The sequence below is a fragment of the Geotrypetes seraphini genome, chromosome 16, assembly GCF_902459505.1.
Source record: "Geotrypetes seraphini chromosome 16, aGeoSer1.1, whole genome shotgun sequence".
In the NCBI taxonomy this organism is placed as follows: Eukaryota; Metazoa; Chordata; class Amphibia; order Gymnophiona; family Dermophiidae; genus Geotrypetes; species Geotrypetes seraphini.
In genome coordinates this window covers 43,306,049-43,333,836 of record NC_047099.1, presented here as the reverse complement: position 1 = coordinate 43,333,836, position 27,788 = coordinate 43,306,049, and the positions used below count along the sequence as shown (strand labels likewise).

Below are 27,788 nucleotides of genomic sequence, written 5' to 3'. Positions count from 1 at the left end.
TTTTCAATTTATTTTCTGCATCTGTCTAGATTACGTTCTTGCTGCCCTATCATCAATTTCCTTTTTCACTGTCTACCTACAGCTTGCCACCTCTTTCCCTCACCCCCTCCAGTATTTCACTAACTCAATCCTCTTCCCCCCATCATGTGCCCTACTTTGTCTACCCCTTCCATCCAGTAACCTTCTCCTCTCTCTGTCCACTTCAGTCCAGCGTCTGCTCCCCTCCCCACTTTCTTCCTACATCTGCTCTCTTATCTCTCCCATCTGCATTTCCATCCAGCATAGGCTCCCCCTTTATCATCCAATGTCTGCCCTTTCTCTCTCTTCATCCACCCCTCTTCAATCAGCATCTATCCCTTGGCTCTCCCATCCACACTTCCATCCAGCATAGGCTACTCTAACCTCCCCACTACCATCCAATGCTTGCCCTTTCTCTGTCTCTATCCACTCCTATTCAATCAGCATCTGCCCCCTTTCTTTCCCTCCAATCTTATTCCATCCACTATCCTTCCCCCTTATGTCTCTGTCCCCTTTCCCTGCACACCAATTCCATCAACACCACTCTTCCCACCACCCTTCCATACTACCTTGCCCTCTTTCTCTCCCTCCACCCCCTAACCCCGTTTATTTCCCTCCACCCCCCCTAACCCCCTATCTCTCCCTTCACCTCCCCTAACCCCCTATCTCTCCCTCCACCCCCCAACCCCCTCCCTCCACCCCCCAACCCCCTCCCTCCACCCCCCAACCCCCTCCCTCCACCCCCCATCCCCCTCCCTCCACCCCCCATCCCTCCCTTCACCCCCCCAAACCCCTCCCTTCACCCCCCCCAAACCCCTCCCTTCACCCCCCCAAACCCCCTCCCTTCACCCCCCATATCTCCCTCCACCCCCCCATCCCCTCCCTTCACCCCCCAACCCCCTATATCTCCCTCCACCCCCCCCCCCCTGCAGCTGCCGGTCACCCCCCCCCCTTTGAAGGTCCTGCGAGAACTACGTCTGCTGGCTCTGGTCCGGAAGAAGTCCCTGAAGTCAGAGGGGGAGGAGCTGCGCAGACGCAATGGGGGAGTTGCTGCCAGGTCCCGCAAGGAGCGCGGTTCCATCCCTTCCGGCGTCAGGAACCTCTTCCGGAGCAGAGCCGGCGGACGTTGTCCTCGCGGGACCTTCCTGCACCCTCCTGGGGAGGTCCGTCCCCCCCCCCCCCCCCCCCCATCATCATCATCATCTTATTTTAGGCAACGTTTAGAGCGAGTAGCAGCCATTGTTCTCGGAGCTGCCCGAAATCCCAGAATGCACTGGGGCGGGGGAGGACCCGCAGCCCTCGCCCCCCTCTTTGAGCAACGCAGAGCGCCGACGCACGAGGGGCGGGTGACGGACGCAGGTGGGCAGCCAATGAGAGCCGTCCTGGCGCCCCGTCCCGCCCCCTTGCCAATCAGGTGCGCCCAGGTGAGTCAGCGCGGCCAGGTGTGGGCTGCGGAGTGCGCGCGCGGCGCTTCCAGTGTGCTCTTCCGGCTTGTAGGGCCGGAGGTTTGGTCCGCAGCCCCGGGAAGAGCGTCGGTTGCAGCCATGGCCGGGCCGTTTCTCCCCCTCCTTCTCCTGGCCGTCTTCTCCTGTGAGTATGACCCGGGCGGCCTCCTTCGCGCCTTTTTCTAGGGTTGGGGGGGTCGTTTTCTCCAGGGTCTCTGCTGAGCTCGGCTGGAAAAGAGCAAAAATGCTCGCTGAAGCTAATGTTCAGGCGCTTTCCAGATAGTTTTGCCCTGGGGGGAGGCAATGAGATGAGAAAACCAAAAAAACCTCTGTGGAGTGACGATGCTCCTAAATGGACTTGATTTGAAAGGGTCAAAGGTCCACCGAAATCATCCACCTAAGACCCAACACGGTCCGCGTTTCGACCAAAAAAAAGTCTTCTCCAGGGGTCCCTGGGGGCCTTTCCATTGCAAATGCAAGCAGGGTCTCACTTCCGGCTCACCACACCATTGTTTCCCACCTACTCACCTTTATAGGACCCCCAGGGACCCCTGAAGAAGGTTGGGCAGACTGGATGGACCATTCGGGTCTTTATCTGCCGTCATCTACTATGTTACTATGTAAAACGTGGACCGTGTTGGGTCCTGTCCTTTAACCCTTTCAGGACCAAGGGACCTATTTGTCCCATAACTTTAAAATCCTATAAATTTTGATTGGGATAGTCTACAGTTCTAAATTTGATATGTACGGATTCCATAGGATACTGCCTTTATGTAAACAAACTGGTTCCGACATTCATTCATTAGCGTCGTTGCCAGATTGACGAGAAGATTCACTTGCCACACTGCCCATAAGCCAGAAGTGTGATTTTTTTTTTAAAAAAATAATGATATTTCACAAAAAAAAATCAATTTTTTGGCATCTGCAAGCCCTTTTTACCATAAAAATGTCGTCAAAACCACAAAAATTGGCCTACGATCCTTATGGTCCTGAAAGGGTTAAGGCTCTTAGGTGGATGATTTCAGTGGACCTTTGACACTTTCAAATAAAGTCCTCCACAGAGGTTTTTTTGGGTTTTCTCTGAATTTTCTTCTTTGTGGATATTTCGGGGTCAATTCCTTTTGTTTTTTTTGGCGATGTGATGAGCCTTAACCTGGCTACTTCTGTGGCAGCCTTTGCTCGGGGGCTGTGGCTCGCTCTAGAGCCCAATAAGCACACTTTAATGCCGTCTGCTAGATGTCAATGTAAACCACCAAACAAGGACAACAATCCCATGTAGAGCAAACCACAGCAAGAAACAAAGTGGGGAACCATAAACTTTATTGATTGTAAACACAAACAAATATTCAGTAAGTGTCCTTGTGTAATGTCTTCTTTCGTTTTGACCAGGGGTCTCCAAAGTCCCTCCTCGAGGGCTGAATCCAGTCGGGTTTTCCCCAATGAATATGCATAAGATCTATGTGCATGTACTGCTTTCAATGCGTATTCATTGCAGAAATCCCGAAAACCTGACTGGATTTGGCCCTCGTGCAGGGACTTTGGAGACCCCCGGTTTTGACGGTCCATGTTTCAGGCTCCAGAGGGAGGCCTGCCTCAGGGGTACGGGATTCAATCCAGTATGTGGCGCTGTAGCACTCCAGTACTTGTGAAGAGGTACTTAAAACCCACACTGCTGTATGCATCAAGTGTTCATGCGTTCCAGCGTTTTAATTTTAAGTACTTCTTCACAAGTACCAGAGTACTACAGTGCCACATACTGGATTGAATCCCGTGCCCCTGTGGCGGCCAAAACACAGAGCGTGTCGGGTCAAAACGAAAGAGGATATTACACAAGGACACTTATTGAATATTTATTTGTGTTTGCAATCAATAAAGTTTATTGTTCCCAAGGCTGATGTGTACAGCCCTGTTCCACACTTGTTTGTTTCGGTCTGCCAGATGTCACCGTTTGGTAATGACTTGGTCTCCCTCTTCTGCCAGGATCTTTGAGTGCTGTCTCTCTGATAATCACCATCAGCCTTGGATTAAGGAGTAGAAACTGGCCGGAAAGTTCCTATATTCATTTGCTGTACATCAACTAAGACATTTACGTAAGAATAGCCATCCTGGGTCCGACCAATGGTCCATCTAGCCCAGTACCAGTATCCTGTTTCAGAGCCTCTGAAATAGTAGTTATTTTTCTATATGACTCCTTTTATAAAAAGGCTTTTTTTCTCTCTCTCTCTCTATAGTGCTGGAGTTTAATGAGGCTAAACGTACTGTGAACTTCCTTGTGCACATTTTGAAAACCATTGTATATATCTAGGGTGGTTCGGTAGCCGAGACTTCTTTCCCTGAACTAACTTTTCTGGTATTTTTGTAACAAAATGTTTCCCCTTTCTAGTCAGATTCTTGTTTTTTTGGGTTTTTGTTTTTTTTTAAATGTCCTCGCACTCCAGAGCCAAAAGCCCTGAAACGCCAGGCAGCAATTGATACCTGAGGTTTAAGTGTGCTGCTTCTGGCACTTCCTGGTCTGACACTGAGTTTGGTGACTCCAGCAGAGAGGAATGTCTCGTGCTTGATTACCAACTTCTGTGGGGGTGGGAATTCATCCTGGTAGCTTCAGTATCGGTCAGGCTAGCTGACTTGCGATGCGGCTTTTTGTTTAATGCAATTGGCTGAATTTACAGTTTGCTTCTATCCCTTCCCCCACCCAAAAAAAAAATACAAATACAGGGTGCTCACAAAAACACTCCTTGATTTAAAATGGTTACAAAACCAAAATTTATTGGAATATTCTTTCACCTTTGAGGCTACAGTTTCATCAACTCATAAAGTTTCATATGGCCTGTTGATTACCTGAAAAATTTCAAAATTATGCTAAATGTGCTGCAGGGGGGGCCATTATCCTTGGGAGTATTGTGTTGCAGCTTATAAGGGTGAAAGTGCAAGTGATTGTGTAAGATCTTGTGAACCGTGCTTTTTGGGGCTTGTATTTGCTGTCATCTTATTCATATTCCAATAAGTCTTGATTTTGTAATCATTTAAAATCAAGGCGTGTTTTTGTGGGCACCCTGGATATATATCTCGGCTAGTCATGTCCACAGCAATTCTGTGTGCAGCCACCTTTGGAATGATAAAATTGTATTACCATTCCTGAAAGGCATATTTTAGCTGATTACACACACAGGAAGAAGGGTAAGACAGGGGGCTGGACCTCACGGGTTGTTTTGTTTTGGTTTTTTTTTTTTCTAACCCCAGGTCACACCAGCCTCCTTAGTGAGGCATTTTCAGCACTTAGTAAGTGGTCATTAAAATACTCAACTATATTATTCATAAATATATTTTTCTCTATTGGATTCTTCATAGCTGCCTTTCTGTGGTACCAGCCAAAATTGTTCATGTATTACACACAGGTATAGGTAATTTTTACAGGCTGATAGGTTGTTTTGTTTTTAATTTATTTCATTATTATCAATACATAATTCAAAACAATATTCTAAGGCAAACTTAAAGTCCACATCAAGGGAGAAAAAGGAAACAAATATTTAAATCTATTCAAATCATATAAGAAACATTGCCAGTAATACAAAAAGTTTAGTTCTTACTTCGAAAAGCCGCCTCCTTATCTAACAGGAATATCTCTAAAACTGATCAGGTTAATGAAAAAAAAAAAAAACCTTAGAGAACTTTAAATACATAATCATACGTTTGGCTAGAAATTTAAGAAAAAAGTTGCCACACAATGACAAAACTCGAGATTTATTTTGAAAAATTGGCAAGGTTGATAGTTATGTGCAGAACCAGGGCCAGTGTGTTAAGATTCACAAACTGTTTAGTGTCTGGGTCAAAGGAGGATGAAGTGACTTGATCAGGTTCGGACTAGATCCACTAGAAACTGATAGGAAAGAAAGCAGAAGAATACAGTGATGACCAAACACACTTCTGCTTCTCATCAAAAACAAAACGGTAACGTATCTGTAACACAAATACTAACACGTGCAAGTGAAAGTGTGTTTACTTATCATACAGGATCCGCTGGATTTCCTCAAGATCTCTGGGTCAGCCTCCTGTTTACATTTTGTATTTTGGCATCTTTTTTAAAGTACCGTTTTGAAGGGGTATTTTTTTTCTTTGGACAGCGTGTATCAACATCCATCCCAACCAGCCCATAGTCAAATTTCATGGGGTGGGGGGGGTACCTCAAGGTTGTCAGCATTTCACATGTTTATTCACACCTTAAAGAAGTCGAGCAAATTGGTAAGGCAAGATCTCCCTGTGCTGACTCTGTCTTTATTAAATCACGTGTGGTTTCTGAATATTACATTACATTACATTAGTGATTTCTATTCCGCCATTACCTTGCGGTTCAAGGCGGATTACATCCAAACTAAAACAAGAATTACATTTCAACTTTGAAGTAATAGATTAAACGATGAGATAAAATTTTAAGGGAGAATTATGGGTTTTAGATAATGTTTGGTAACTAGAAAAATTAGAGAGTACTAAGGGTTTATAGAATGTTGGATGTTGGGTTGGGATTGTTGTGCTGGATAGGTTTAACGTGTTTTTTGAAGAGTATGGTTTTAATTTCTTTCTTGAAGGTTTTGTAATCTGTGGATGAAGATAACAGAGTGGTGAGTTGTTTGTCCAACTTAGCTGCTTTGGAGGCTATTAGGTTGTCATAAAGTTTAATATAGAAAGGGATGAACAGCACAGGCCGAAAGCCCGAGATGGTAATGCCGCTGTACAGATCCATGGTGAGACTCCCATCTGGAATACTGTGTGCAATTCTGGAGGCCGCATTATCAAAAGGATGTGCGGAGAGTTGAGTCGGTTCAGCGAATGGCCACCAGAATGGTTTCAGGACTCAAGGATCTCCCATATGAGGAACGGCTGGATAAGTTGCAGCTATACTCACTCGAAGAACGCAGAGAGAGGGGAGACATGATCGAGACGTTCAAATATGTCACAGGCCGTATCGAGGTGGAAGAGGATCTCTTTTTCCTTAAAGGACACACGGCAACAAGGGGGCATCCATGGAAAATCAAGGGTGGGAAATTTCATGGTGATACCAGAAAATATTTCTTCACCGAAAGGGTGGTTGACCATTGGAATAATCTTCCACAACAGGTAATTGAGGCCAGCAGCGTGCCAGATTTTAAGAAAAGTTGGGATTGGCATGTCGGATCGCTTCATGGAGGTAGATAGGGGGTGGGTCTTTGGTGTGGGCAGACTGGATGGGCCGTGGCCTTTTTCTGCCGTCATTTTTCTATGTTTCTATGCCTTTTGCTGTACCCATAGTGTGGCAAGAACCAACAAATCATCACTCAGACTGTTATTTTTGCATGACAAAAATTGCTGGATTCACAAAGAGGCGAAAGGCATGTCCTGTAGAAAGTCAGCCAGCACAGATGACTCTTCTCCTAGCCAGCATCTCTCCTCCTCTCCCTGCACCTCCCAGATCCCTTCACTGGAGCAGGTGGCGGCCAGATGGGCCTTCGTTCACTTCCGGGTGCCTCTGGTTGGGGCATTGGATTTCGTGTGCCATCGGCTGGAAAGTTTGCGAGTCACTGCTCTAGAGCCAACCCCCCCCCCCCCCAACCGCCTAAAGTTAATAATTCAAATTCTTTAAACATGGCAGGCAAACCAGCTTTTTGAGTGCCATGCAGAGATTGGCTTTATTTTGAAATGCTTCCTCTGTAATGTAATTGTGATTTGCATCGATCACTGAGTAGGACATCGAGTTTGATAATACTTTTTTTTATTGGCATTCCTGTCTCCTCGAAGACTGTGTCAATGCATGACGGTGCTTTTTATTGGTGTGGCCAACTCCCAGTACGTATCCAGAAAGAGGCTTTTTAAATGTTTTAACAAACAAGCTTTTTGGATGATGGTAATCCATGAGAGTAATTTTAGATTACCAACTCGATAATACTTTTTTTTATTGGCATTCCTGTCTCCTCTAAGACTGTGTCAATGCATGATGGTGCTTTTTATTGGTGTGGCCAACTCCCAGTACGTATCCAGAAAGAGACTTTTTAAATGTTTTAACAAACAAGCTTTTTGGATGATGGTAATCCATGAGAGTAATTTTAGATTACCAACTCTCCAATTTACTGATCATGACCCCAGACTATAAAACTTTCAGAAAAGAAATAAAAACCATGTTATTCAAGAAATCCTTAAAGACAAAAAACTAACACCACAAGAATCATCTCAGTCCCCTGTAGCAACCTGCTCCACTCTGTAATACTTCTGAAAATGTCTAGATAACTTCTTATGTAATCTGCCTTGAACTGCAAGGTAATGGCGGAATAGTAATGTAATATATACTTGAATATAAACAGAGATGACACTTTCCCCCTAAAAAGGCGGAAAAAAGGTTGACTAATATAAACTGAGATTAGAAACTTGGGTGATCCTGGTGCGCCAGTCTACAAAGACTATTGTCAACTTTCTTTCTCCAAGTACATAAGACTTGTACCAGTATTATAACCTCTTCAGAGCCTCAGTGGTACCACGCCACCGCTCAATAAACTTTCATAGCGGTGAGCTTTGTATGAAATTGTCACTGGCTCCACTTTACTTTATATTAAACTACCTAAGCAAATTTTTTTGTGCTCTCAATACTTCTTTTAAATATATGTAATACTATATCGTTTCTTAGATGTTAAGACAAATCGCATCTCAAGTGTTTCTCCCTCATTTAGCTCAACTCCGGAAGGCTGGACCCAACATGTTTCACACAAGCTTTCTCAAGGGTCCCCCCCCGAAGCCGCCAACGTCATCCCACTCCCTAATTCTGTTGGAAGCCAATCATACTTATGAGCATGACATAATGGTCTAATAGCCGTATTCTGTAACGATTACATCGATTTTAACATTCAGCATTTACAAGATCTGAGCTCTCCAGAAGCTAAGTGAAACTGAAAAAAACAGGTTGATAATTCTGTCCATCTGCACGTTCCTTCAGCAAACTGAAACTTACAGGTCAGGTTGGTTTCACTTGAATGAGATTTCATAACACAACAAATGCACTTTGAACCAGTAAATATCACAGTGAGATGTTTTAATGTACTCTTGTGGGCGAGGGTTGCCTAAAAGTATGCGCTTCTCTGTTTTGTTAGCTCGTTTTCGCTTTGGTCTAAATCTAGGTCTCCTCCCTTAAGAGACAAACCGTACAGCCTACTCAGGGCAAGATTCTCAAAACTTTAACGCCGTCGCTAAACTGTTTTCCGGCGTTCAGCATTTTAGCGGAGGATTATCAAAACGGATGATCTCTGTCTTTAGCGAGGTTTCTAGCAGTTTCCGACAATGGCATGTAAATGGGCTCTTTAACACTGAAATGAGCCTTCCAGTGGATTCTTAAAAATCGCCAAGACATTTTCAAAGAGCGGCGTCATCTTTTGGCGATAAAAAGCAGCAACTGGTTTGGGGGTGCCGTTACAATGCCAGCACATATGTTTTGACTGTGGCTAATGAAAAAAAAAAATGTATCTATATATTTTTAGTGGAGGGTAGTAAAATCTCCCTTCTTTTGAGTTTATGGGAGAGACAGGCATGTTTCATGCGTGCTTGTTAAAAGCCAACTTTTCTTGAGCGCGTGTATGATACCCTTATCTTGTGTGTTTCTGGCTGTGGGTCATGATTAAACGTCACATAAAAACCAATTACAAGATTATATTAGTTTTTTGTAGTGAAAGGCAGGGCGTGTTTTATGTGCAATTGATAAAAGTCGATGTAGCTTCTCCCCTCCCATTCATCCAATAGCTCTTGTGTGCCTATGATTGACACACCGCTTACGGCTTATATGACGCCACTGATGCTTTACGGCAGGGAAGATCCACAAGGCACGTGCTGATTGCATTGCGTTGCTTTCCAGCGACATGCGCACATTCACGCCTCTTTCCTTGAATATTCTGTGCACGTGCCGGTCACTGGCACCAGCGACTCGACGCATGTAAATTGAGCGAATGTCCACCAACATCATTTGCATGTGAGAATTTTTTAAATTTGTTATCACAACGACTGCATTAGCAGACTGTCGCTTTTTACTGCGGGTTTTTGAGAATCTTGCCCTCAGTCTGCCCATCCATAATGCCTGGCAGACTTCTGCGTTCTAAGCCCTGAAAACAGCAAGGACAGATATAATAATTTTATATTACAAATACATGCTATGAGTTTCTTATTGGGCAGACTGGATGGACCATGTGGGTCTTTATCTGCTGTCATCTACTGTTACAATGTAATCTCAGCAATCCCTTCCTCTCCACAGAGATCGGTAATGCTTTCTTGAATTCAGATAATGTTCTTCTTTGATCAGAGAACCGATTGAGATTCTCCAACTCCTTGTTGGATTTCGATCGCAGTTGAGCAGCTTAGAAAAGTGTTCTGTGCCCTCATAACATGCCGGGACTGGCAAGTCGGTTTGTCTCCACCCTGCCAGGTTTCTTTGGTAACGGCATTTGGATGGAGGAAGGTATTTGCTTTAATAACAATAATTTCAGTTCATCAGACCTGTTGTTTAAGCTCTAAGATGATCCATCAAACAAGCCACAGGGTGTGTCGGTAAGGAGAGAGGCGCGATGGTGTTCCTGGGATTTATACACACTTGTAGTGCGAGATGCAGAACTTTCTCCTGGCAGGGCCTTTTTGTTGTCTGAAACTTGCTGGAATCCATCATCCTCTAATCTTTTTTTTTCAAAGGTAAGACAAACCAGCAAACAAGCAGCATTAATTGATAATTTCATCATTTATTCTTAGTGCAGAGTTACTTAACATATCTGCAGATTGAGTTCCTGAAATGTGAGGACGCTTAAAAAAGAGTGAACCCTTGAGAAAGCCCGGTTATTGTGAAACTGGTCCCGTTGGGATATGTTAAGCAACTCTGCACTAAGAATAAATGATGACATGATCAATTAATGCTGCTTGTTTGCTGGTTTGTCTTACCTTTGGAAAAATTGGAGGATGATGGATTCCAGCAAGTGTTAGAAAGAAGACATTTTTTTCCCCTTTTCTCATAGAGTGAGGTGGAGTTTTGCTTTATCAAGATTTGAATGACCTCACTTTCATCTTCGTTGTCATTGAGAGCTCATTTTGTTACCCCTCTGTCTGAGGATGTGCATATGCGATTCAATGGACACTTTATCCTAGTGGGGCAAGTGAGCCATTGACCAGAATTAGGATTGCTATGCTTTTGACCCCCATCTCGGACCATAAGAAAATGTGACGTTTCACATGTCTCCATGGACGCATCTTTTGAAGTAATTTAATCTTATGTAGTCAATTTTTCTAAAGTTGTCTTTTTTTTTTTTTTTTTTAGTTGAAATTTCATATTCAAACTGGATTTGAAAATTGTTTCGGTGCTTATTGACCATTTTTTAAGGAGTGGTGTTCTGCTAATTGAACTTTGTATTTTTATTTAACATTTTAGACCTGTTTATTATGTAAACCGTACAGATAATATACAGTACATAAATGTTTAAATAAAGAAACAAAGATCTGTCCACTTCGAAATCTCTTTGGCAATGTGGTGTCATGGGACCCAGGTCTTCTCTTTCTAGAGCTGGAAATCTTGGCGGCAGCAAAGATAAAAATATTGTAGCGTGTGTGTTTGGAGAAGCTGGCGGCTGCTGAAAAGAACAGTGGCGCTGATTTTTGAAAATACTGAGCTCGCATTTTTGCAGAACAGCGATTTTTAAGCGGCCAGGAATGGCGCCCAACTGGTTAAATCGCTTGTGAAACCAGTTATCGCCATCGATAGTTAAACTGGAAGCAATCCAGAGGTGGTTGACACGTATGTGGTTATGTGCTAAGTTTAGCAGTCAAATAGGATAGATTTTTTTGTTTTTATGTGGTGTCGCTTAGGTGGTTAATGGCTGGATATCACATTTGGCCGCTTAAACCAGATATTCAGTACTGGTGCCTGGACGTGAGACAGCATTGAATATCTGGGAATTGTACAATTGACTGCTAAAAAAAAACCTCGCCACTGCTGGCTAACTATCTATCCCTTGAAATTTTGTACTTTAATTCTGCTGAAGGGAAAGGCTAGGCTTTATACAATGTTTTCAATGTAACTATTTATGCATTTCTCACCTGTAACGGGCATTTTCCCTGTTGCCCACTCGTGTGCCTTATCAAATTGTGTAGTTGCCATCATCTGATGGTACTGGGATGGACTACTGTCCAGAGCTCAGAATCTCCTGGCCAATGGGAAAAATAATTCTGAAGATCAGATCTGCAAAAACTCCACTTGAAGGGGGGGAATGATGCATAACAGGGTGAACAAGAAGAACCAGACTTTCTGGCTTCGGCGGAAGTGCCAAACTACCTCCTCCTTTCAGGATTTCAGAACACTTTTTTAAGAGCGACAGTACAGGCCTCTTTCGCTGATTTCTGCCTTTTTCAATTTTATTTTACCTCATTCCTTGGGTGTTTCAAAGAAAGTTTTTAAAAATGCTACGTAATAGTAGAAAGGTTCTTATGACATGCCCAGCCAGCGAGGGTTTCAGGATTTCCCCAATGAATATGCATATGAGAGATCTGCGTGCAATGGAGGTTCTGAATGCCAATTTTGTCATGGATATCCTGACAACATTATTGGTGTGTCCCTAGGACTGTGCTTAGAGCCACTAATAGTAGGAGCGAGCAAGATGATAAAAGGGATGGAACTCCTCTCGTATGAGGAAAGACTAAAAAGGTTAGGGCTCTTCAGCTTGGAAAAAGACGGCTGAGGGGAGATAGGATTGAAGTCTACAAAATCCTGGGTGGAGTAGAACGGGGACAAGTGGATCGATTTTTTACTCCATCAAACATTACAAAGATTAGGGGACACTCGAAGTTACAGGGAAATACTTTTAAAACCAATAGGAGGAAATGCGTGGTTTTTTGGTTTTTTTAAAAAAAATCTTTATTCATTTTTTAAAAAACTTTCAACAAGTGTAACATAAGATACAATCATTTAATACTTTAACATCACTTAATATACCATCAAAGTTTGACTCGCATCAAATATCCCTCCCCCTTATACCCGACATATTATACTTAAGCATAATAAATCATAAAATATTCCCTCTCCCCCTCCCCACCCTGGACGTGTATGAACAAAGGGAAAAAATAATATTCATTCTGTACAATATTTTGTTAATGGCTCCCAAACATCCCTAAATTTCTTAAAATACCCCTGCTGTATGGCTATTACCCTTTCCATTTTAAAGATTTGGCATAACGAATTCCCTCAAAAATTATAATTCAGCCGATCCCAATTTTTCATAATTTGCTGTATGGCAACCCCTGTCATAATGAGCAAAAGTTTATTATTATTAGAAGAGATTTGACTCTTGGTTTTCATGGAAGTACCAAATAACACCGTGTCATATGATAATGCCACTGGATTTTCCAGTAGATTATTCACTTGGCCCCAGATGGATTTCCAAAAACTAAGTATCAGTAGACAATAGAATAGTAAATGATCTAATGTCCCGGCTTCGAGATGACAGTGCCAGCATCTATTAGACTTAGAGCAATCTAATTTCTGTAAACTAACTGGGTCCAAACCGCTCTATGTAACAAAAAAAACCAAGTTTGTCTCATAGATGCCGACGACGTACATATTATCCTCCAAGCCCAAATATTGGCCATTGAGACACAGTAATTTGATGCTTTATCTCAATGCTCCAAATGTCACGTAGACTTTCTTATTCAAAAATCCAGATATTAATTTAGACCACTGAGTGGCCTGGTGTCCCAGGAAGTCCACCTGAAAACATAAGACCGGCAAACTCTACTGATTAGTTAGATTTTTCCAGCGCACATTCTTGTTCAGCAGGAACTTGTCTAACTTTGTCTTGAATCCTTGGAGGGTGTTTTCCCCTATAACAGCTTTTGGAAGAGCGTTCCAGCTTTCTACCACTCTCTGGGTGAGGAAGAACTTCCTTACGTTTGTACAGAATCTATCCCCTTTCAACTTTAGAGAGTGTCCTCTCGTTCTCCCTACCTTGGAGAGGGTGAACAACCTGTCCTTATCTACTAAGTCTATCCCCTTCAGTACCTTGAATTTTTCGATCATGTCCCCTCTCAATCTATGTTCGAGGGAGAAGAGGCCCAGTTTCTCTAATCTTTCGCTATACGTCAGCTTCTCCAGCCCCTTAACCATCTTAGGTCACTCTTCTCTGGACCCTTTCGAGTAGTACCGTGTCCTTCATGTACGGTGACCAGTGCTGGATGCAGTACTGCAGGTGAGGGCGTACCATGGCCGGTACAGTGGCATGATAACCTTCTCTGATCTATTCATGATCCCCTTCTTTATCATTCCTAGCATTCTGTTTGCCCTTTTTGCCGCCGCCGCCACACATTGTATGGATGGCTTCATCTTGCTGTAACCAGAATATCTGTGAACAGTAAATATAAGAGAAAAAAACTGGACATAAAGATGCCAAGAATGGAGAAGGTTCTGCAGACTCCTGAAGCGGGTGATCCCTTAACAGAGGGAAACTAAGCCTGTTGCAGTAAGAACAGTGCAACTCAATGCTCAGGCAAGGTAGGTACAGACCTAACCTGGAAAATCAGAGGGGGGGGGGTTGACATTTCTTGAAGGTTTTCACAGAAGATTGTCTACAGTCAAATTGCTTTGATTTTGTGCGAGGTGAATAATGAGGTTTTTCTTTCCCTTCTCTCATATAGGTTTTGGCACCAAGGCTGATGTTAGCACCAGCACACCCTTTATAGCAGTTGATGCAGGAAATTGTAAGTGCTGTCGTCTTGTTTTTTGTTTTCCTTAGCTTGGGGAGGGTTGAGCAACCACCATCTTCGAGGGCGACAACTCAGTTGGGCTTCTAAGATTTCCATATATGCATGAGAATGATTTGCATGTACTAATCTCATGCATATTCATTGTGGGAAAGACTGGGTTATGGCCTCAAGGACTGTAGTTCTTGCCCAACCCTGGGCTTGGTAACTGGTGGTGAGAGGGCTGTGTACAGTTGGGAGCTCCTGCAGTTTTCAGCTGCTCCCAGCAGGAGGCACTCTAGGTAAGGACAAGAGTGGTGAGTGGGTTGCAGCTCACTGCTCTTTTCTAGCGTTGAGTTCAATGAAATGTGTTCTGTTTGCAGCGCCTGAGCTCTTGTGTTCCTACACGAATGACTTTGGGCCAAATGCCAGGATTGAGTGGAAATTCTCGAAGGAGGGCTTTGAGAGTTTTGTGTATGTGGATGGAAAACTAACAGGTACGTATGTCCCGGTTTTTGCTTTTCACAAGTACGCAGTGATGTGACCTTGGATTGCTGCCGGATCCTGAATCCAAATGTCTGATCCCTGTTCAGGGCCGGTCTTAGGGAGAGGCGACGGGAGGGGTTGTACTTGAATGTCCTGCAAAGATCTCTGTCACTCCCACTGGGAGGCAGAGCAAAGATCTGTACATTCTTTTCTTTCATTTTCCTTCCCCCCCCCCCATTCACCCTTGTTGCCACTTCTCTGTGACCTGCACCCTCCATTCAAACGAGACATGGGGACAAATTTGTCCCCATCCCCGCAGGAACTCAATTTCCCTGCCCTGTCCCCATGAGTTTTGTCGCTATCGGTAACAGCCTACTTGATCTCTCCCATTTGCAGGTTGATAAGGTAATTTTGTTTTTTTCCTCCTGACTCAAATTGGTGGAAGTTGAATCTAATAAGAAATGCTGTGTTCTCAAACTTATATAGCAATGTGCAAAAAAATGAGTAGTCGGATGTGTGTGTTTTTAGAATTGCCTAATCCATTTGTAAGGATGCTGACAATGCTCTCTCTCTCACAGATGCTTATGCCAACAGGGCAGAGTTTTTTAACACAGGGCTTCGTCTGAAAAACGTGACTCCCAAGGATAATGGGACCTATACCTGTGAAGTGTCCAAAATATCCGACCCCCAACTCTTCGGAAAAGCGATTATCAATCTCCTTGTTCGAGGTACTCCACTCTTGCTGACTAGTATCAGGGTGATGGAGTTGAGTCTGGCTCTTGGGCCACCACAGTAGATGTAACGTCAGGGAAGGCTGCAGGATCACAACTTCAGCCACTGAATGTTTTTAGGCTTAACCTTTGTCATATTTAATATACCATGCTTTTTCTTTCCTTGAAAGTACGAGCTGGAGGGTTTCAATGCACTTTCTGTTTGTAATAAATCCTTATTGAGGAATTCATTGGAGATAGTTGTGTAGGACTTGCTTTTATTGTTGAAACCTGGTGTTTTAAATATTTTGTCCACCATGATATAAAGCAATTAATTGTCCATAAGAAAAGAGAGGTGGGGGGGTGGATATAGCTTTGTTATACAAGGATTTTTTTTTTCCAATCACATTGGTTGATAACTATATGGATTATTACTTGGTGACTATGATTTCAAGAATTTTCTAATGCTAATACCGTTTAGGTATTTTATTGATCTGCAGGCCTAATTTTACCTATGGCTCTCCAGGCAGCAGGCCCTGACCCTTTAATCTCTCTCCCAACTCTGTGCCTACCAAAGTACCTGGTGGTCCAGCCGGTGGTCTTTCTGGCAGGAGTGCAGCCCTCACTCCTGCCTTCTGAAACGGCTTCCAAGGCAGCTCGCGGTACTACAAGAAATGCCGCAAGCAGCCGCGGTCACAGCAGCCATTTTAGAAGGGACTTTGTCATCCCTCCTGCTGGGGGAGGTGGATGGATTCCTGCAGGAGGGACTGGGCATCCTTCCTGCCGGTGAGTCACATATGGCCGCGTAGGTTCACCTAAGGCCACTTCTGGGCGAAGCCACACCTAGCCTTAGGTGAGCTTAGGTGGCTACAATGTAGGCGGCCTGCCTCGGGCTTTTTTTTTTTTTTTTTTTTAAACGTGTGACTGCCTACAATTGGGACGTCGTTTATACAATTTGCCCCTGAATGCTTCAGTGTTTGGAACGCCATTGGTAGATGACTACATCAAAGTATACGTGTTTAGCTAATAGCGAATTATGTTAAATTTCTATTTTCCACAATATAGTGCAGATATTGAAGGTTAATTTAATAAAATACTGCTATATTTTTTTTTTTTTTTTTTTTGCATAAAATGTCTCTTATCAATGTATCATTGCTGAGCTATAGCTATAATTCCCCAAAATTCGCTCTATTAAGCAAAGAGCAAATTTTAAGAAAAGCGGAGCTTTATGTAATTGGTGGCCTACACCTGGATTGGCATTGGTACGTTGATCATTTGAGTGCAGGCTTAATACCTAGCCGAGATCTTGCAGATAAGTTTGAAAAATTTCAAAATATCATTCAACCAAATATACAATAATGAATATAGTTTAAATAAGCTTTCAAGTCATGAGCCGATGAAGAAGCAGAGCCACTTCTGATGGCTCCGTGAAAGTTATATTAATAAAAAGTGGATTTTAAGTGCCTTTTGAAAATTCGATTTGGTTTGGATTTTGTTTTTGGTGGTGTAAACTTTATACCAAACCTAAACTTTTTTTTCAACCAATTAAGGAGATTCATCAAAGATTTTAGGCATAACATTGGACCCTAAATTGCAAGTAAATCTTCTGCTAAAGGACCGTTTCTGGCTGTTGCAATCTCGGCAGGACTCGAAAATACTTTCAAGATTCAGTTCAGGCATTGATTTTGTCAAAACCTAGATTAGATTATTGCAACACTTATTTGAACTGCTCTAAAATCTACTGAGGAAACTACAAATCATCCAAAATATAGCTCATGGATTTGGTTGACACCTTTGGAGCATCCGTTTTCCATGGTTACCAGTCAAAGCTAGGATTGAATTTTAAATGATATTGCTTTATATTTAAGATCCTTCACGGGTTAGCTCTACCTATTTTTTCATCCTAGACATGAAACTCAAAATCAATGAAAACAAATGCTTCCATCTTGTAAGGCTGTTTAAACTTTTTCTGTGTTCTCCTACAGTGTCATTAAATTATGGAACCCTATGACAATATCCTATATATTTCTCTGTGTTCGCTTTCATAAAGCAATTAAGACTGTTCTGTTTTATAAATGACCCAAACTCATATTCTTTTTTTGTTTGTTTGCTGTGTGAGCAGTAGCCCCCTCGGTACCCACCATCCAGGTCCCCACCTCAGTCACAACAGGTAGCAAGGCAGAACTGAGATGCATGGAGACAGAGGGCAACCCCCCCTCTACCTTCAAGTGGTATAAGGGGAAAATCCTAATGCCGGAAAACCCAAAGAGCAGTCAGACCTTCCAGAATGCCTCCTACATCCTCGATGCCAATGCTGGCACACTGGTATGCCTGGGTTTAGCTCCTTCTTCTCTAATCTGCATATCTCTCTCTCCTATCTGTCTATCATGTTCAGACATTCAAGGTGGTGTATGGGAAAAAAAACAAAACCATAGTGCATAGGACTGTATTACCAAAGGCTTAAATAACATATCTATTTTCCAGCCCGTACCCCATGTTGTCAAATATGTCTTTGATGCAGTGGGACACTAGCCATTGGGGATTAATACCAAAAGAATGGTTTGTGTCCAGATGTTTAGATAGGCCAATTGGGACAGCCAGTAGCCACATTTTGTCTAGGTAGGCCAAGCAGGTCCTGGTTTAGCCCCTGCTTCATCCATCATCTTATCCCGGGTTCTCTCGGGTCCACGTTTCCATTCGGGCAATAAGTAAAACCAAGACTGGTTTTGATGTCTATTGATTTAAAGATATGGGGTAGGAAAGGTCGTTGCCCCAGGTATTGCCTCTCTTTTTATAAGCAATGTCTGGTTGTTGGCTTCAAATTAAATCTTTGTCATTCCATTCTTACATATACATATACCCACACACAACCCAAAAAATTTATATGTACACTTCAATTCCTGTCGTCAATGTTGTTTGTGCTGAAATCAAAAGTAGAGAATGACATGGGGACAGTGGAGAGTTAAGTGACTTGTCTAACGTCACAAGGAGCAGTAGAAGAATTTTGAAGCAGGTTTCCCTGGTTGCCAGCTCGACTGGAGGAATTTAACAGCCTAGAGCCGAACAGCAAGACAGCTGGGTCCACTGTCAAAAGCACTAGAGCTGTGGGTAATCTCCGTGTCGTGGGGTGGGGTTCTGTAGCTTCTTCTGAGTGAGCTAACTCTTCTCTGCTGCTGCCCTAACCTTCGACTTCAGCCTTTTTTTTTTTTTTTTATTCCTTCTCTCTCCTCATTACAGACCTTTAACTCTGTGTCTAAGGATGACGCTGGAGAATATCAGTGCTCAGCAAGCAATGGCATTGGGGCTGAACAGTTCTCGAGCGTCGTAAGCATGGAAGTCAGTAAGTAAGATTATCTGAAACTACTTAGAAGGTGCAATCTTATGCATCTAATGCTTTAGAAATGAGCAGTGCAGTGTCCAGAGTTCAGCACATTCTGCCTGGTCCGGGGAAAGGGAGCAAGTTTTACATTGGCGGGACCTTAGGGTTGAACCAGTAATACCATAATATGCTCAAATATAAATCTATCAGAGTATAAGATAAGGTACCCTTCCCCCCTCTAATATAAGAGGGTGGGGAGGGAATATTCAGGTGCTCTGCCAGGATCTACCCTGTACCCTGTCCTCCCCTCTCCCAATGTCCTGCAGGCCTCCACCGTGCTTGCCGTATGACTTGGTGGGCCGGAACAGGGTTATAAATGATGGAAAATTGAGTTAACAGTACCTGCTGTCTAAACACCTGAAGGGTGGAGGGCTAAGGGACTGGTTAACTCTCTCTCTCTTTCTCCTCTCTGGCTGTTCAGTACCCCCTCTTCAAATAACTGTTTCTCTTCTGCAGATGATGTGAATGTTGGTGGCATTGTGGCTGCAGTGATAGTTGTGATTCTTATCCTGGCACTGATTGGCGTAGGAGTTTGGTTCTTGTGGAGGCGTGGCTCTTTCAAACGTGAGTCTCCTTACTTGGGTACTTCAGGCTGAAACTGACCCACGTGCTCATTCATAGAGGGTTCCTTAAGGGACTACATGCACCACCCCAAAGGCCTTGCAGACCTAACGGGAGCCTGTGGCACTGCTTTACTCTTCCCCGCCAGCTCACAACCCTGGGAGTGTCTTCAAAACTCCTAGATCAGCCCTTCTCTATGCTGATTTTGAATACAATTCACAATGAAAAAGAATGAATTGTATCAAACTTATAGTAGTCCGAAAAAAAGTTAAATAAAATAGAAACTAAACTAGATCCACTAAATAGACTCCTTCGCTAAGTCAGTATTTCTTCTGTTGCTCTTGTAAATTCAGAAATTGTTCTCATTGTATAGGGCTGGCACAGGAGTGGTGGAGTGGCAGAGGTTGACGCTAGGGATGGCAAGGGAATGGAGGCAGGGTTAATGATATTGTGGATGGGAAGGACCTCACTGGGTTTTTTTCTCTCCTCTTTCTCACAGGTGATTCCAGGTGAGTGTCAGCTTCTCAAGCCTGCTTGCCTTCTGTGCGACTCCAAGTTGCTGTTCCACCACTTCACCAGCAGGTGTCTCATGATAGAGCCCATCTCTGGCCTGCAATCAACCAATGAGAGTGGAGTATGGCGACAGCCCTGGAGCTCCAACCCTTTCCCCCCCTTCTCTCTACCAAAAACATCCAATTTTTAAAAGAAGGGGTGTGCACCTTGTATGCTGTTTCACATCTTTTCTTGTAAGGGAAAAGGAGAGTTGTCAACTAGAGAATGATATGGGAACAAATTTGTCCTTGTCCCATTCCTGTAAGCTCTGCCTTAACAGCACAAACCTCGAACACTTATGATTTTAAAGGGTTTGAGGCTTGTGCAGATGAGGACGGAGCTTGCAGGAATGTGTGAAAAGTTTCAGCCTCTGATAACCAGAGCTGGCATTGTGACATCATAATGCCTCATTCCACCAATAAGAGCCAACCTCATCGGTGATGTCAGAATGGTTTCATTGCTTTATACTTGGCTCACCTTTCCTACATTTTGATTTCTAGGGTGGTGCAGTGTAGAGAATGTCCCCGTCCCCACAGGAACTCAATTTCCCCATCCCCGTGAGTTTTGTCTCTGCCCCATTCCTATATGCTCTGCCTTCACTGCACAAGCCTTGAACACGTATGTTTTTAAAGTGTTTGAGGCTTGTGCAGATAAGGACGCAGCTTGCAGGAATGGGGCAGGGACGGGAAAATGAGCTCCCATGGGGTTGGTGAAATATTTATCCCCGTGTCATTCTCTAAAATCAGCTAATCAAGGGTACCCCATGAGCCCCTCCCCCCCCCATGACATGTGATCCCAACTTGAAAGAGCATCCTGGTGGCTCTACTGCTCAAGTTGAGAAAACAGCTGCTGTACCCACAGTAGAAGGGCTCGTACTCCTCCCTTTAAAAGCTAAGGGGACAATATTCATCTGGAGATGGTCAGCGGTATGTGTTCTTTTTTGGTTAAATGCTGGTTATTGACTTCTGAATTAGACCCCAGGTATTGAGTGCTGGCCCCCTATCTGGAACTGGTACAGAGATCTGAGTCTGGGGTTGCTGCTGGGAGTTAAGTCTGGTACCTGCATAGCTACCCAGCAACCTTTTTTTTTTTCTGCCCAAGTCTAACTGGGTAACTATCTAGATAACTGCCTGGTTAACTTTCAGCTCCATGTGTGGACCACCATGACCAGAATTGGATCATGCTGTTTCAGTCTGCCTAGATTTTTATTGGCATTATCTGAGTAAATGCAACTTTAAAAAAAGGTGACTAGGATTTATCCAGGTAAGGATGCTCTGCCTGGATAACATTTGAATCCTGAGCTACCTCCCCAAGTAATTTTTGTATTTTTTTTGTAGTGTCAGTCATAGTACACACAGTTTTGCATTAAGGGATGTTCTGCTACAGTGCTTACATGCGTTTAAAACATGTTTGATCTTCGATACCAAGTTAACTGAGGGGGCGTGCTGGCAAGATGCTAATTCACATTTTTCCAGAAATAGAGAGAAAAGATGTAAAATTTGCCTAGTACAACAAAAACGAATGAAATCCTTAGTTTGTACACTCGGGGTACTTAGTTCTGCTTTGTGCACTCTACCTTTTTCATAATTGTACTTATATTTTTTTCTATGTCTATTAGTTCTGGAAAGAAAGTGATCTACAGCCAGCCTTCAGAGACCAGGAGTGATGTAAGTGTGGCTGGGATGGGGGGTGGGGGAGGAGGTGTGATAGCAACATTTATGATGAATCTGGATTGCTGGTTTATAGGTAGATATCTCATTTTGGCATCGGCAGGTAGCTTGTGCTAATGTAGAAAGGTTGAGCCTTTAGCTGGGGTTGCTGAAGTGAGTTTCCCAGAGGAAGGTGAGGGATTCAGCACTTGGTCTCTCTAGCAGGGTAAGAGTAAGGTTCTCCCATCTTAAGAAGTGGCGCATTCCCCCCCCCCCCCCCTCAAATAGCAATATGGCAGCCAAAGACTTTTTATAGATAGATTCCAAGTTTTATTTGTTATCCCGCTTATCCAATTTCTAAGCAGCTTACAGTAATAAAATTAAAAAAGGGGGCTATACATACATTAGTCATTACAAGATGATGTTTAGATAGTATAGACTAACTATGATTACATAGGATAAAAGGGGAGAAGTGCAATATTAGGACAGGAAGACATTGAGTGTAAGTATACAGGTCCTGGACTTGATGGGCCGCCGCGTGAGCGGACTGCTGGGCATGATGGACCTCAGGTCTGACCCAGCAGAGACACGGCTTATGTTCTTATAGGTAGGAACATAAGACTAGCCTTACTGGGTCAGACCAATGGTCTGTTCTCATGGTGGCCAATCCAGGTCCCCAGTACCTGGCCAAAACCAAAAAGAGTAGCAGCATTCCATAATACCGATCCAGGGCAAGCAGTGGCTTCCCCCATGTCTTTTTTTCAATGACAGATTATGGACTTTTCCTCCAGGAACTTGTCCAAACCTTTCTTAAAACCAGCTACACTAGACACATATACATATCTGATGTTTTGAATTTTGTGGGATTCCAGAAGCTTATGGAGCCTGCACCTGAAGGGTGTGAGATGCAAACAGGTCCCTGTGTGAGAACCTTAATATGGATTTGTAATTGAAGGAGTCCAAAACTGTAAAATGCTTTTTTCCAAAGAGGAATTCACACTGACAAAGACTGCCTTTATAAATAGCCATAGGATTTGAGAAATTCACACTAAAAGGCAGTTTTATTCATAAGGAATGATATTGGTGAAAGAAATTCTTCAAAACTTGCTTTTCATCCAGAAAAAAGCTTTTTGACCTTAACAGGTTTTGGAACTCCTCTTCAATTGCTTATTCACTGTGCACCTGAAGATCTCCCATCTTCTTCTGGTAAAATTTAACCTCCTTGGTCTTCCTTCAACATTTACATGAGACAGGGATAGAGAAGTACTTGAAGTCGGGTCACTTTTTCTCATGCCTCTTTAATAAAAAGAAATTTTTTTCTACCCTAGCGCAATTTCCAGCAGACCTCGTCTTTCCTGGTGTGAGCACTGTCTACTGAAGTTGCTGACTTATTTTACTCAAGAACCAGCTGCGTTAAACCAAATTCTCTTCCCACCTCCAACTCATTGTAAATTCTACTTGTGAATTTATTTGAGAATAGCTGCAGTATATGTGTTTGTCCTTTTTAATTTTGCATTTTATACTGAAACATCTCTCTACATCGAGAACGTGAAGTTGTCCAGCTGAGAATTTTATCCCTGTCAACGTTAGAGCACAGATGTCCAAAATAAGTACAAATTGTATCCTGCTGGAAGGTATTTCTAAAGTTTACTTCAATCAAGTAGTCCAAAGAGATTGCATGAAATAGGACATGTTCTGGTACTGCTGTTCATATTTTCGAGGAGTTCTGCAGCATCCTGTCTCTGATATACAGCGCTGGCAAGAAATTAGTGCCTTGACATGTTTGTCAGGATAAACCTTTATGCGAAGGAGACTGGCTTTTTAATTAGCAACAAACCTACTTTTAGAATGTATATAATACAAATTTAGTCCCTGTGCTCCCATCCAGCTGCAGTACAGTTTGCTTTCCAAATTTAATAGGGTTTGGGACAGGTTCTTGGATCACATGAGCTGCTGACTTTTCGGGATTAAGTTTTATAACGCAAAGGTGGAGAGAATCAAGACAGGCAAGTGACAATAGGTTATTCCCAAAACACGGGGTGGGAGGAGAAGGGACAGTGTACTTTAAATATGTATTTGTGAGGGAGGGCAGCCGGTTTTTAAACGGGAATGACTCTTGATTTTAGCTGTCTGTAACGTAACAGTCAAGGTGAAACCCTAGCAAGAAGATGGCAAAGCTACAAGGCAGTGGTGAGTTTCAGGCTAGTAGAAATCAAGTAGCAAACAAGGCCAGGATCTCCTGTGCTGTTGCCTGGCTGGACACAGGCTTTGGTTTTCTTGTGGAATTCTTGTTTATTTTTAAGCTAAAACACATGTACATTTTTTTTGAATATTTTCAGATGCAGAATTAGGAAATAAAAATAGAACAATGTTTATGGTGGTACTTTTTTAATCTCTTCTGCTAAGGCGCTGAACATATACATGGATATAATCAAGTAAAGAGTGACATCTAGTGGCTTTGCAGGAGATCCTTAATGAATATTCACGAGAGCACATTAATAAAACAGTAATGAACAAGTTGAGAAGCACACCCTTTGGAATGGGACATACTAGCAGGAGTGAAGGTTAGCCTAATGATTTAATGGAGTCCGGGTTTTGAAAAGCTTTCCTCTAAATCATGTCGGGCAGAAGGGCATCGGTGCATGTGTCCTGCCCGATGAGAGAGCAATTGAGTACCTCTTGGCAGGGCGCTGGCAGCTCTCCTCCCCACGCACCCATTTCCTCAAATCTTCATGTGCAAGCACCAGGAAATGATGTCAGAGAGAGAGCTAAGGCTGCTCACTGCTGAAGAAATGTGTAGGTGGAGAGGAGGAAAGGTGTCAGTGCCTCCAACAAGATGGTAGCATAGTAGATGAGGGCAGATAAAGACCCAAATGGTCCATCCAGTCTGTCCAACCTGTTTCAATTTAATTTCTTTTTCTTATCTATTTCTGGGCAAGAATCCAAAGCTCTGCCCGGTACTGTTCTTAGGTTCCAACTACTGAAGTCTCCGTCAAAGCTCATTCCAGCCCATCTACACCCTCCTAGCCGTTGAAGCCCTCCCCAGCCCTTCCTCAACCAAAAGGCCATAAACAGACACAGACCGTGCAAGTCTGCCCAGTACTGGCCTTAGTTCAATATTTACTATTACTTTCTGATTCTAGATCCTCTGTGTTCATCCCACACTTCTTTGAACTCCGTCACCGCTTTCCTCTCCACCACCTCTCTCGGGAGCGCATTCCAGGCAACCACCACCCTCTTCGTAAAGTAGAATTTCCTAACATTGCCCCTCAACCTCCAATTATGCCCTGGGTGGTCCACTTCCCCCCCCCCCCCCCCCCACACACACACACATACTACACCACTGTACTACTCATTTTTGAATTCTGTCACCATTGTTGTCTTCACAACTTCCTACAGGAGGATATTCCAGGCACCATCACCCTTTCTGTGAAAAACTCTCTCTTGACATTGCTCCTAAGTCTCACCCTGCAACCTCAGTTCATGATCTTCGCTATTTGCATATTAATATATTTTAAGTATTTAAATATATGTATTGTATCTCCCTCCTATTCATCCTTTCCTCTTAGGTGGCAAGAGTTCACAGAGAAAGCTGTGTTGCACGGACCTTTTGCCCTTACCTGAGGAAGGTCTGTCTGTTCCTGTATCAAGCTCAGGTTGAAATATATTCTGCAGGTCACAGAATATGCTCCTTTTATAGGGAGAAGTTGATGGATGTTCTTTGTCACCAAACCCTCCATGCATGATGAAGAAAATTCAAGACATTCTCACTGCCTTTGTGCTGTTTCAGAAATGTATGTGCTTTCACAAGCTGTTGATATAACTTGCAACCAGTCAGCTGAAAATACTCTGGGAAGATGATAATTCAGATAAGAGGGATGGAGGATAACTTGATCGGTAGCCTGAGTGTTGATTTTTCTCAGCAGGTAAATTCAGAATTCAGGACCAAGGTCCTCTTCAAGAAAAAGCTTTCACCCTGCACCAACAGCCATGGTAAAATGAGGCTGCCCTGCGGTGTGGCCGAGGCAGACCTGAAAAAACAAGTGTGAAGATTTCATTTTCAGACCACTACCATACATATACTGTTCACCATAAGAACAGCCACACTGGGTTAGACCAGTGGTCCATCTAGCCCAGTTTCCAACAGTGACCAATCCAGGTCACAAGTACCTGGCAGAAACCCAAATAGCAACATTCCATGCTACCAAATCAGAGCATGGCTTCCCCCATGTCTGTCTCAACAGCAGACTATGGACTTTTCCTCCAGGAACTTGTCCAAACCTTTCTTGAACCCAGCTATTCTAACCACTGTAACCACATCCTCTGGCAACAAATTCCAGAGCTTAACTATTCTTTGAGTAAAATATATTTCCTCCTATTTGTTTTAAAATTATTTCCATGTAATTTCATTGAGTGTCTCCTGGTTTTTGTACTTTTTTGAAAGGGTGGAAAATCGATTCTCTCTTTGGTTCTGTGCCATTCAGGATTCTGTAGACCTCTAAGACAGGGATCTCAAAGTCCCTCTTTGAGAGCCGCAATCCAGTCGGGTTTTCAGGATTTCCCCAATGGATATGCATTGAAAGCAGTGCATGCACATAGATCTCATGCATATTCATTGGGGAAATCCTGAAAACCCGACTGGATTGCGGCCCTCAAGGAGGGACTTTGACACCCCTGCTCTAAAAGGAATGCATGAGCAATTGCTCATGTGTTCTCACAGATTTTAAATGGTCACTTTCAAAAATACTTGCAAATATGGTTTAATTTTTTTAAATTAATCTTTATTAATTTTCAAATCAGTTAAAAGTGCAGAACACTATGCATCCAGTAGCCATAACAGTAAGTACTTATTTTCAATCAATAAAATGACATAAAGAATAACCCCCCTACTATTACTTATGCATTTATATATAAACAAAGAAATAACCCTCCCCACCCAACCTCCCACCCTACCCTACAATATTGACTTATCTGGCTACAAATATTCAGTGCCAGACACCAGAAACAGCCTGGCATTGAATATCTGTGATCAGTGCTGACCATGGTAAGGCTAGTCTCAGTTAGGGCACTGGTTTTTGACCTAAAGGCCGCTGCGTGAACGGACTACTGGGCACGATGGATCACTGGCAATTCTTATGTCCGAACATTGTCTCTTACATCATAAGTACCAATGTTTGCAATGTATGTTGGCTGAATTGGGGAGTGACTTTGCCCCTTTTAGGAGGTGCTATGAGCTGCCATTAAACTGATGTTTCATATTGACTGTTCACCGATTGATAAGATCGTAATCCTTAAGTTACTGGTGTTTTGGCAAGCTCTGCGTGTCCAAGAATGGCTCTTGTTAGGTCCTCTTTTATCACCAACTCTAAAAATAATTTGGGAGAACTGGAAGAATTGTGGCTTGGTGGAATCCTCTTTAACTTAACACTAAGAAGCTTATGGCTGGATGGAGAATTTTGGATAAGTATGTTGATAGGACATCTATGTTTTAGTTAATGGGAATTATGGTCATCGTTTATTGTGCTATTTTCTGCTTTATATTGTACACCTGTGTGATCTTTTGTTTGTTTTCTTTGATTTTGTATATTTTGGTTGGTTTGTATAATCATTTACAAAGGCAGACTTAATAACATAAAATGGCCCCGTCCCTGCCCCATTCCTGTAATCTTTGTCTTAACCGCACTTAATGATTTTAAAGTGTTTGAGGCTTGTGCAAATGAGTTCCCGCGGGGACAAATTTGTCCCCGTGTCATTTTCTAATATAAATCTCCATAACAAAAGCCACACCTCATAACCCAGGATTGGTCTTGGGGCAAAATGGGTGCTAAGTAAAGGTAGAATACCAGTTCATTGGGCAAATATTGTGCCATATGTGGCCACGACTCTCTGGACACAACACTGCTCTTGTTTTTCAGCTCCATGGCTCAAGCTTTTGTTGCAGCCCACCAAAGCCCCTCAGTTGAAGCTGCAGCCTTGACTGTATCATTTTTGATTGATCCAAGCAGATCCCAAGTTGAGAGTTGTCATCATACATATGAGTTTATTTAGGAACTTTCCAGCACAACAAACCAGAACAAAATATACATTTTATTTAGCATGAACTCTTTCCCAATGAATATATCATTTTTTTCTCTAGATTATAGATTTGGGGGTTTTTTGTTTTCAGTACAGTGCACAAATTAAAACAAACTAGTTGATATTCAGCTCACTGGGCTGAGCAGTTTTAAAGTCACTGACAGCTGCAGGCGGACTTTAGCTGGGATATTTGATGCCAGGG

The 27,788-nt window shown here is 43.0% G+C and overlaps 1 protein-coding gene across 2 annotated transcripts; it reads left to right on the top strand.

Moving 5' to 3' along the window:
- The first annotated feature begins 1,448 nt into the window (after positions 1–1,448).
- Positions 1,449–23,884, top strand: F11R (F11 receptor). Of its 2 annotated transcripts, none has more exons than XM_033923979.1 (10): positions 1,449–1,608; positions 14,130–14,192; positions 14,558–14,671; positions 15,239–15,388; positions 17,493–17,695; positions 18,608–18,710; positions 19,206–19,313; positions 19,810–19,819; positions 21,481–21,529; positions 22,840–23,884. In XM_033923979.1, exons 1-10 carry the CDS (start codon positions 1,563–1,565, stop codon positions 22,873–22,875), a joined length of 882 nt encoding a protein of 293 aa, XP_033779870.1. In that variant the 5' UTR covers positions 1,449–1,562; the 3' UTR covers positions 22,876–23,884. The 2 variants fall into 2 exon arrangements, with proteins under 2 accessions (XP_033779870.1, XP_033779871.1); XM_033923980.1 differs by lacking the exon at positions 1,449–1,608 and adding an exon at positions 13,806–13,986.
- The last annotated feature ends 3,904 nt before the right edge of the window (positions 23,885–27,788 follow it).

Coding starts and splice junctions, on each gene's coding strand:
- F11R (XM_033923979.1), top strand. CDS start 1,563: ATGGCCGGGCCGTTTCTCCCCCTCCTTCTCCTGGCCGTCTTCTCCT. Junction 14,193..14,557: donor AGCAGTTGATGCAGGAAATT/GTAAGTGCTGTC, acceptor TTCTGTTTGCAG/CGCCTGAGCTCTTGTGTTCC. Junction 18,711..19,205: donor CGTCGTAAGCATGGAAGTCA/GTAAGTAAGATT, acceptor TCTCTTCTGCAG/ATGATGTGAATGTTGGTGGC.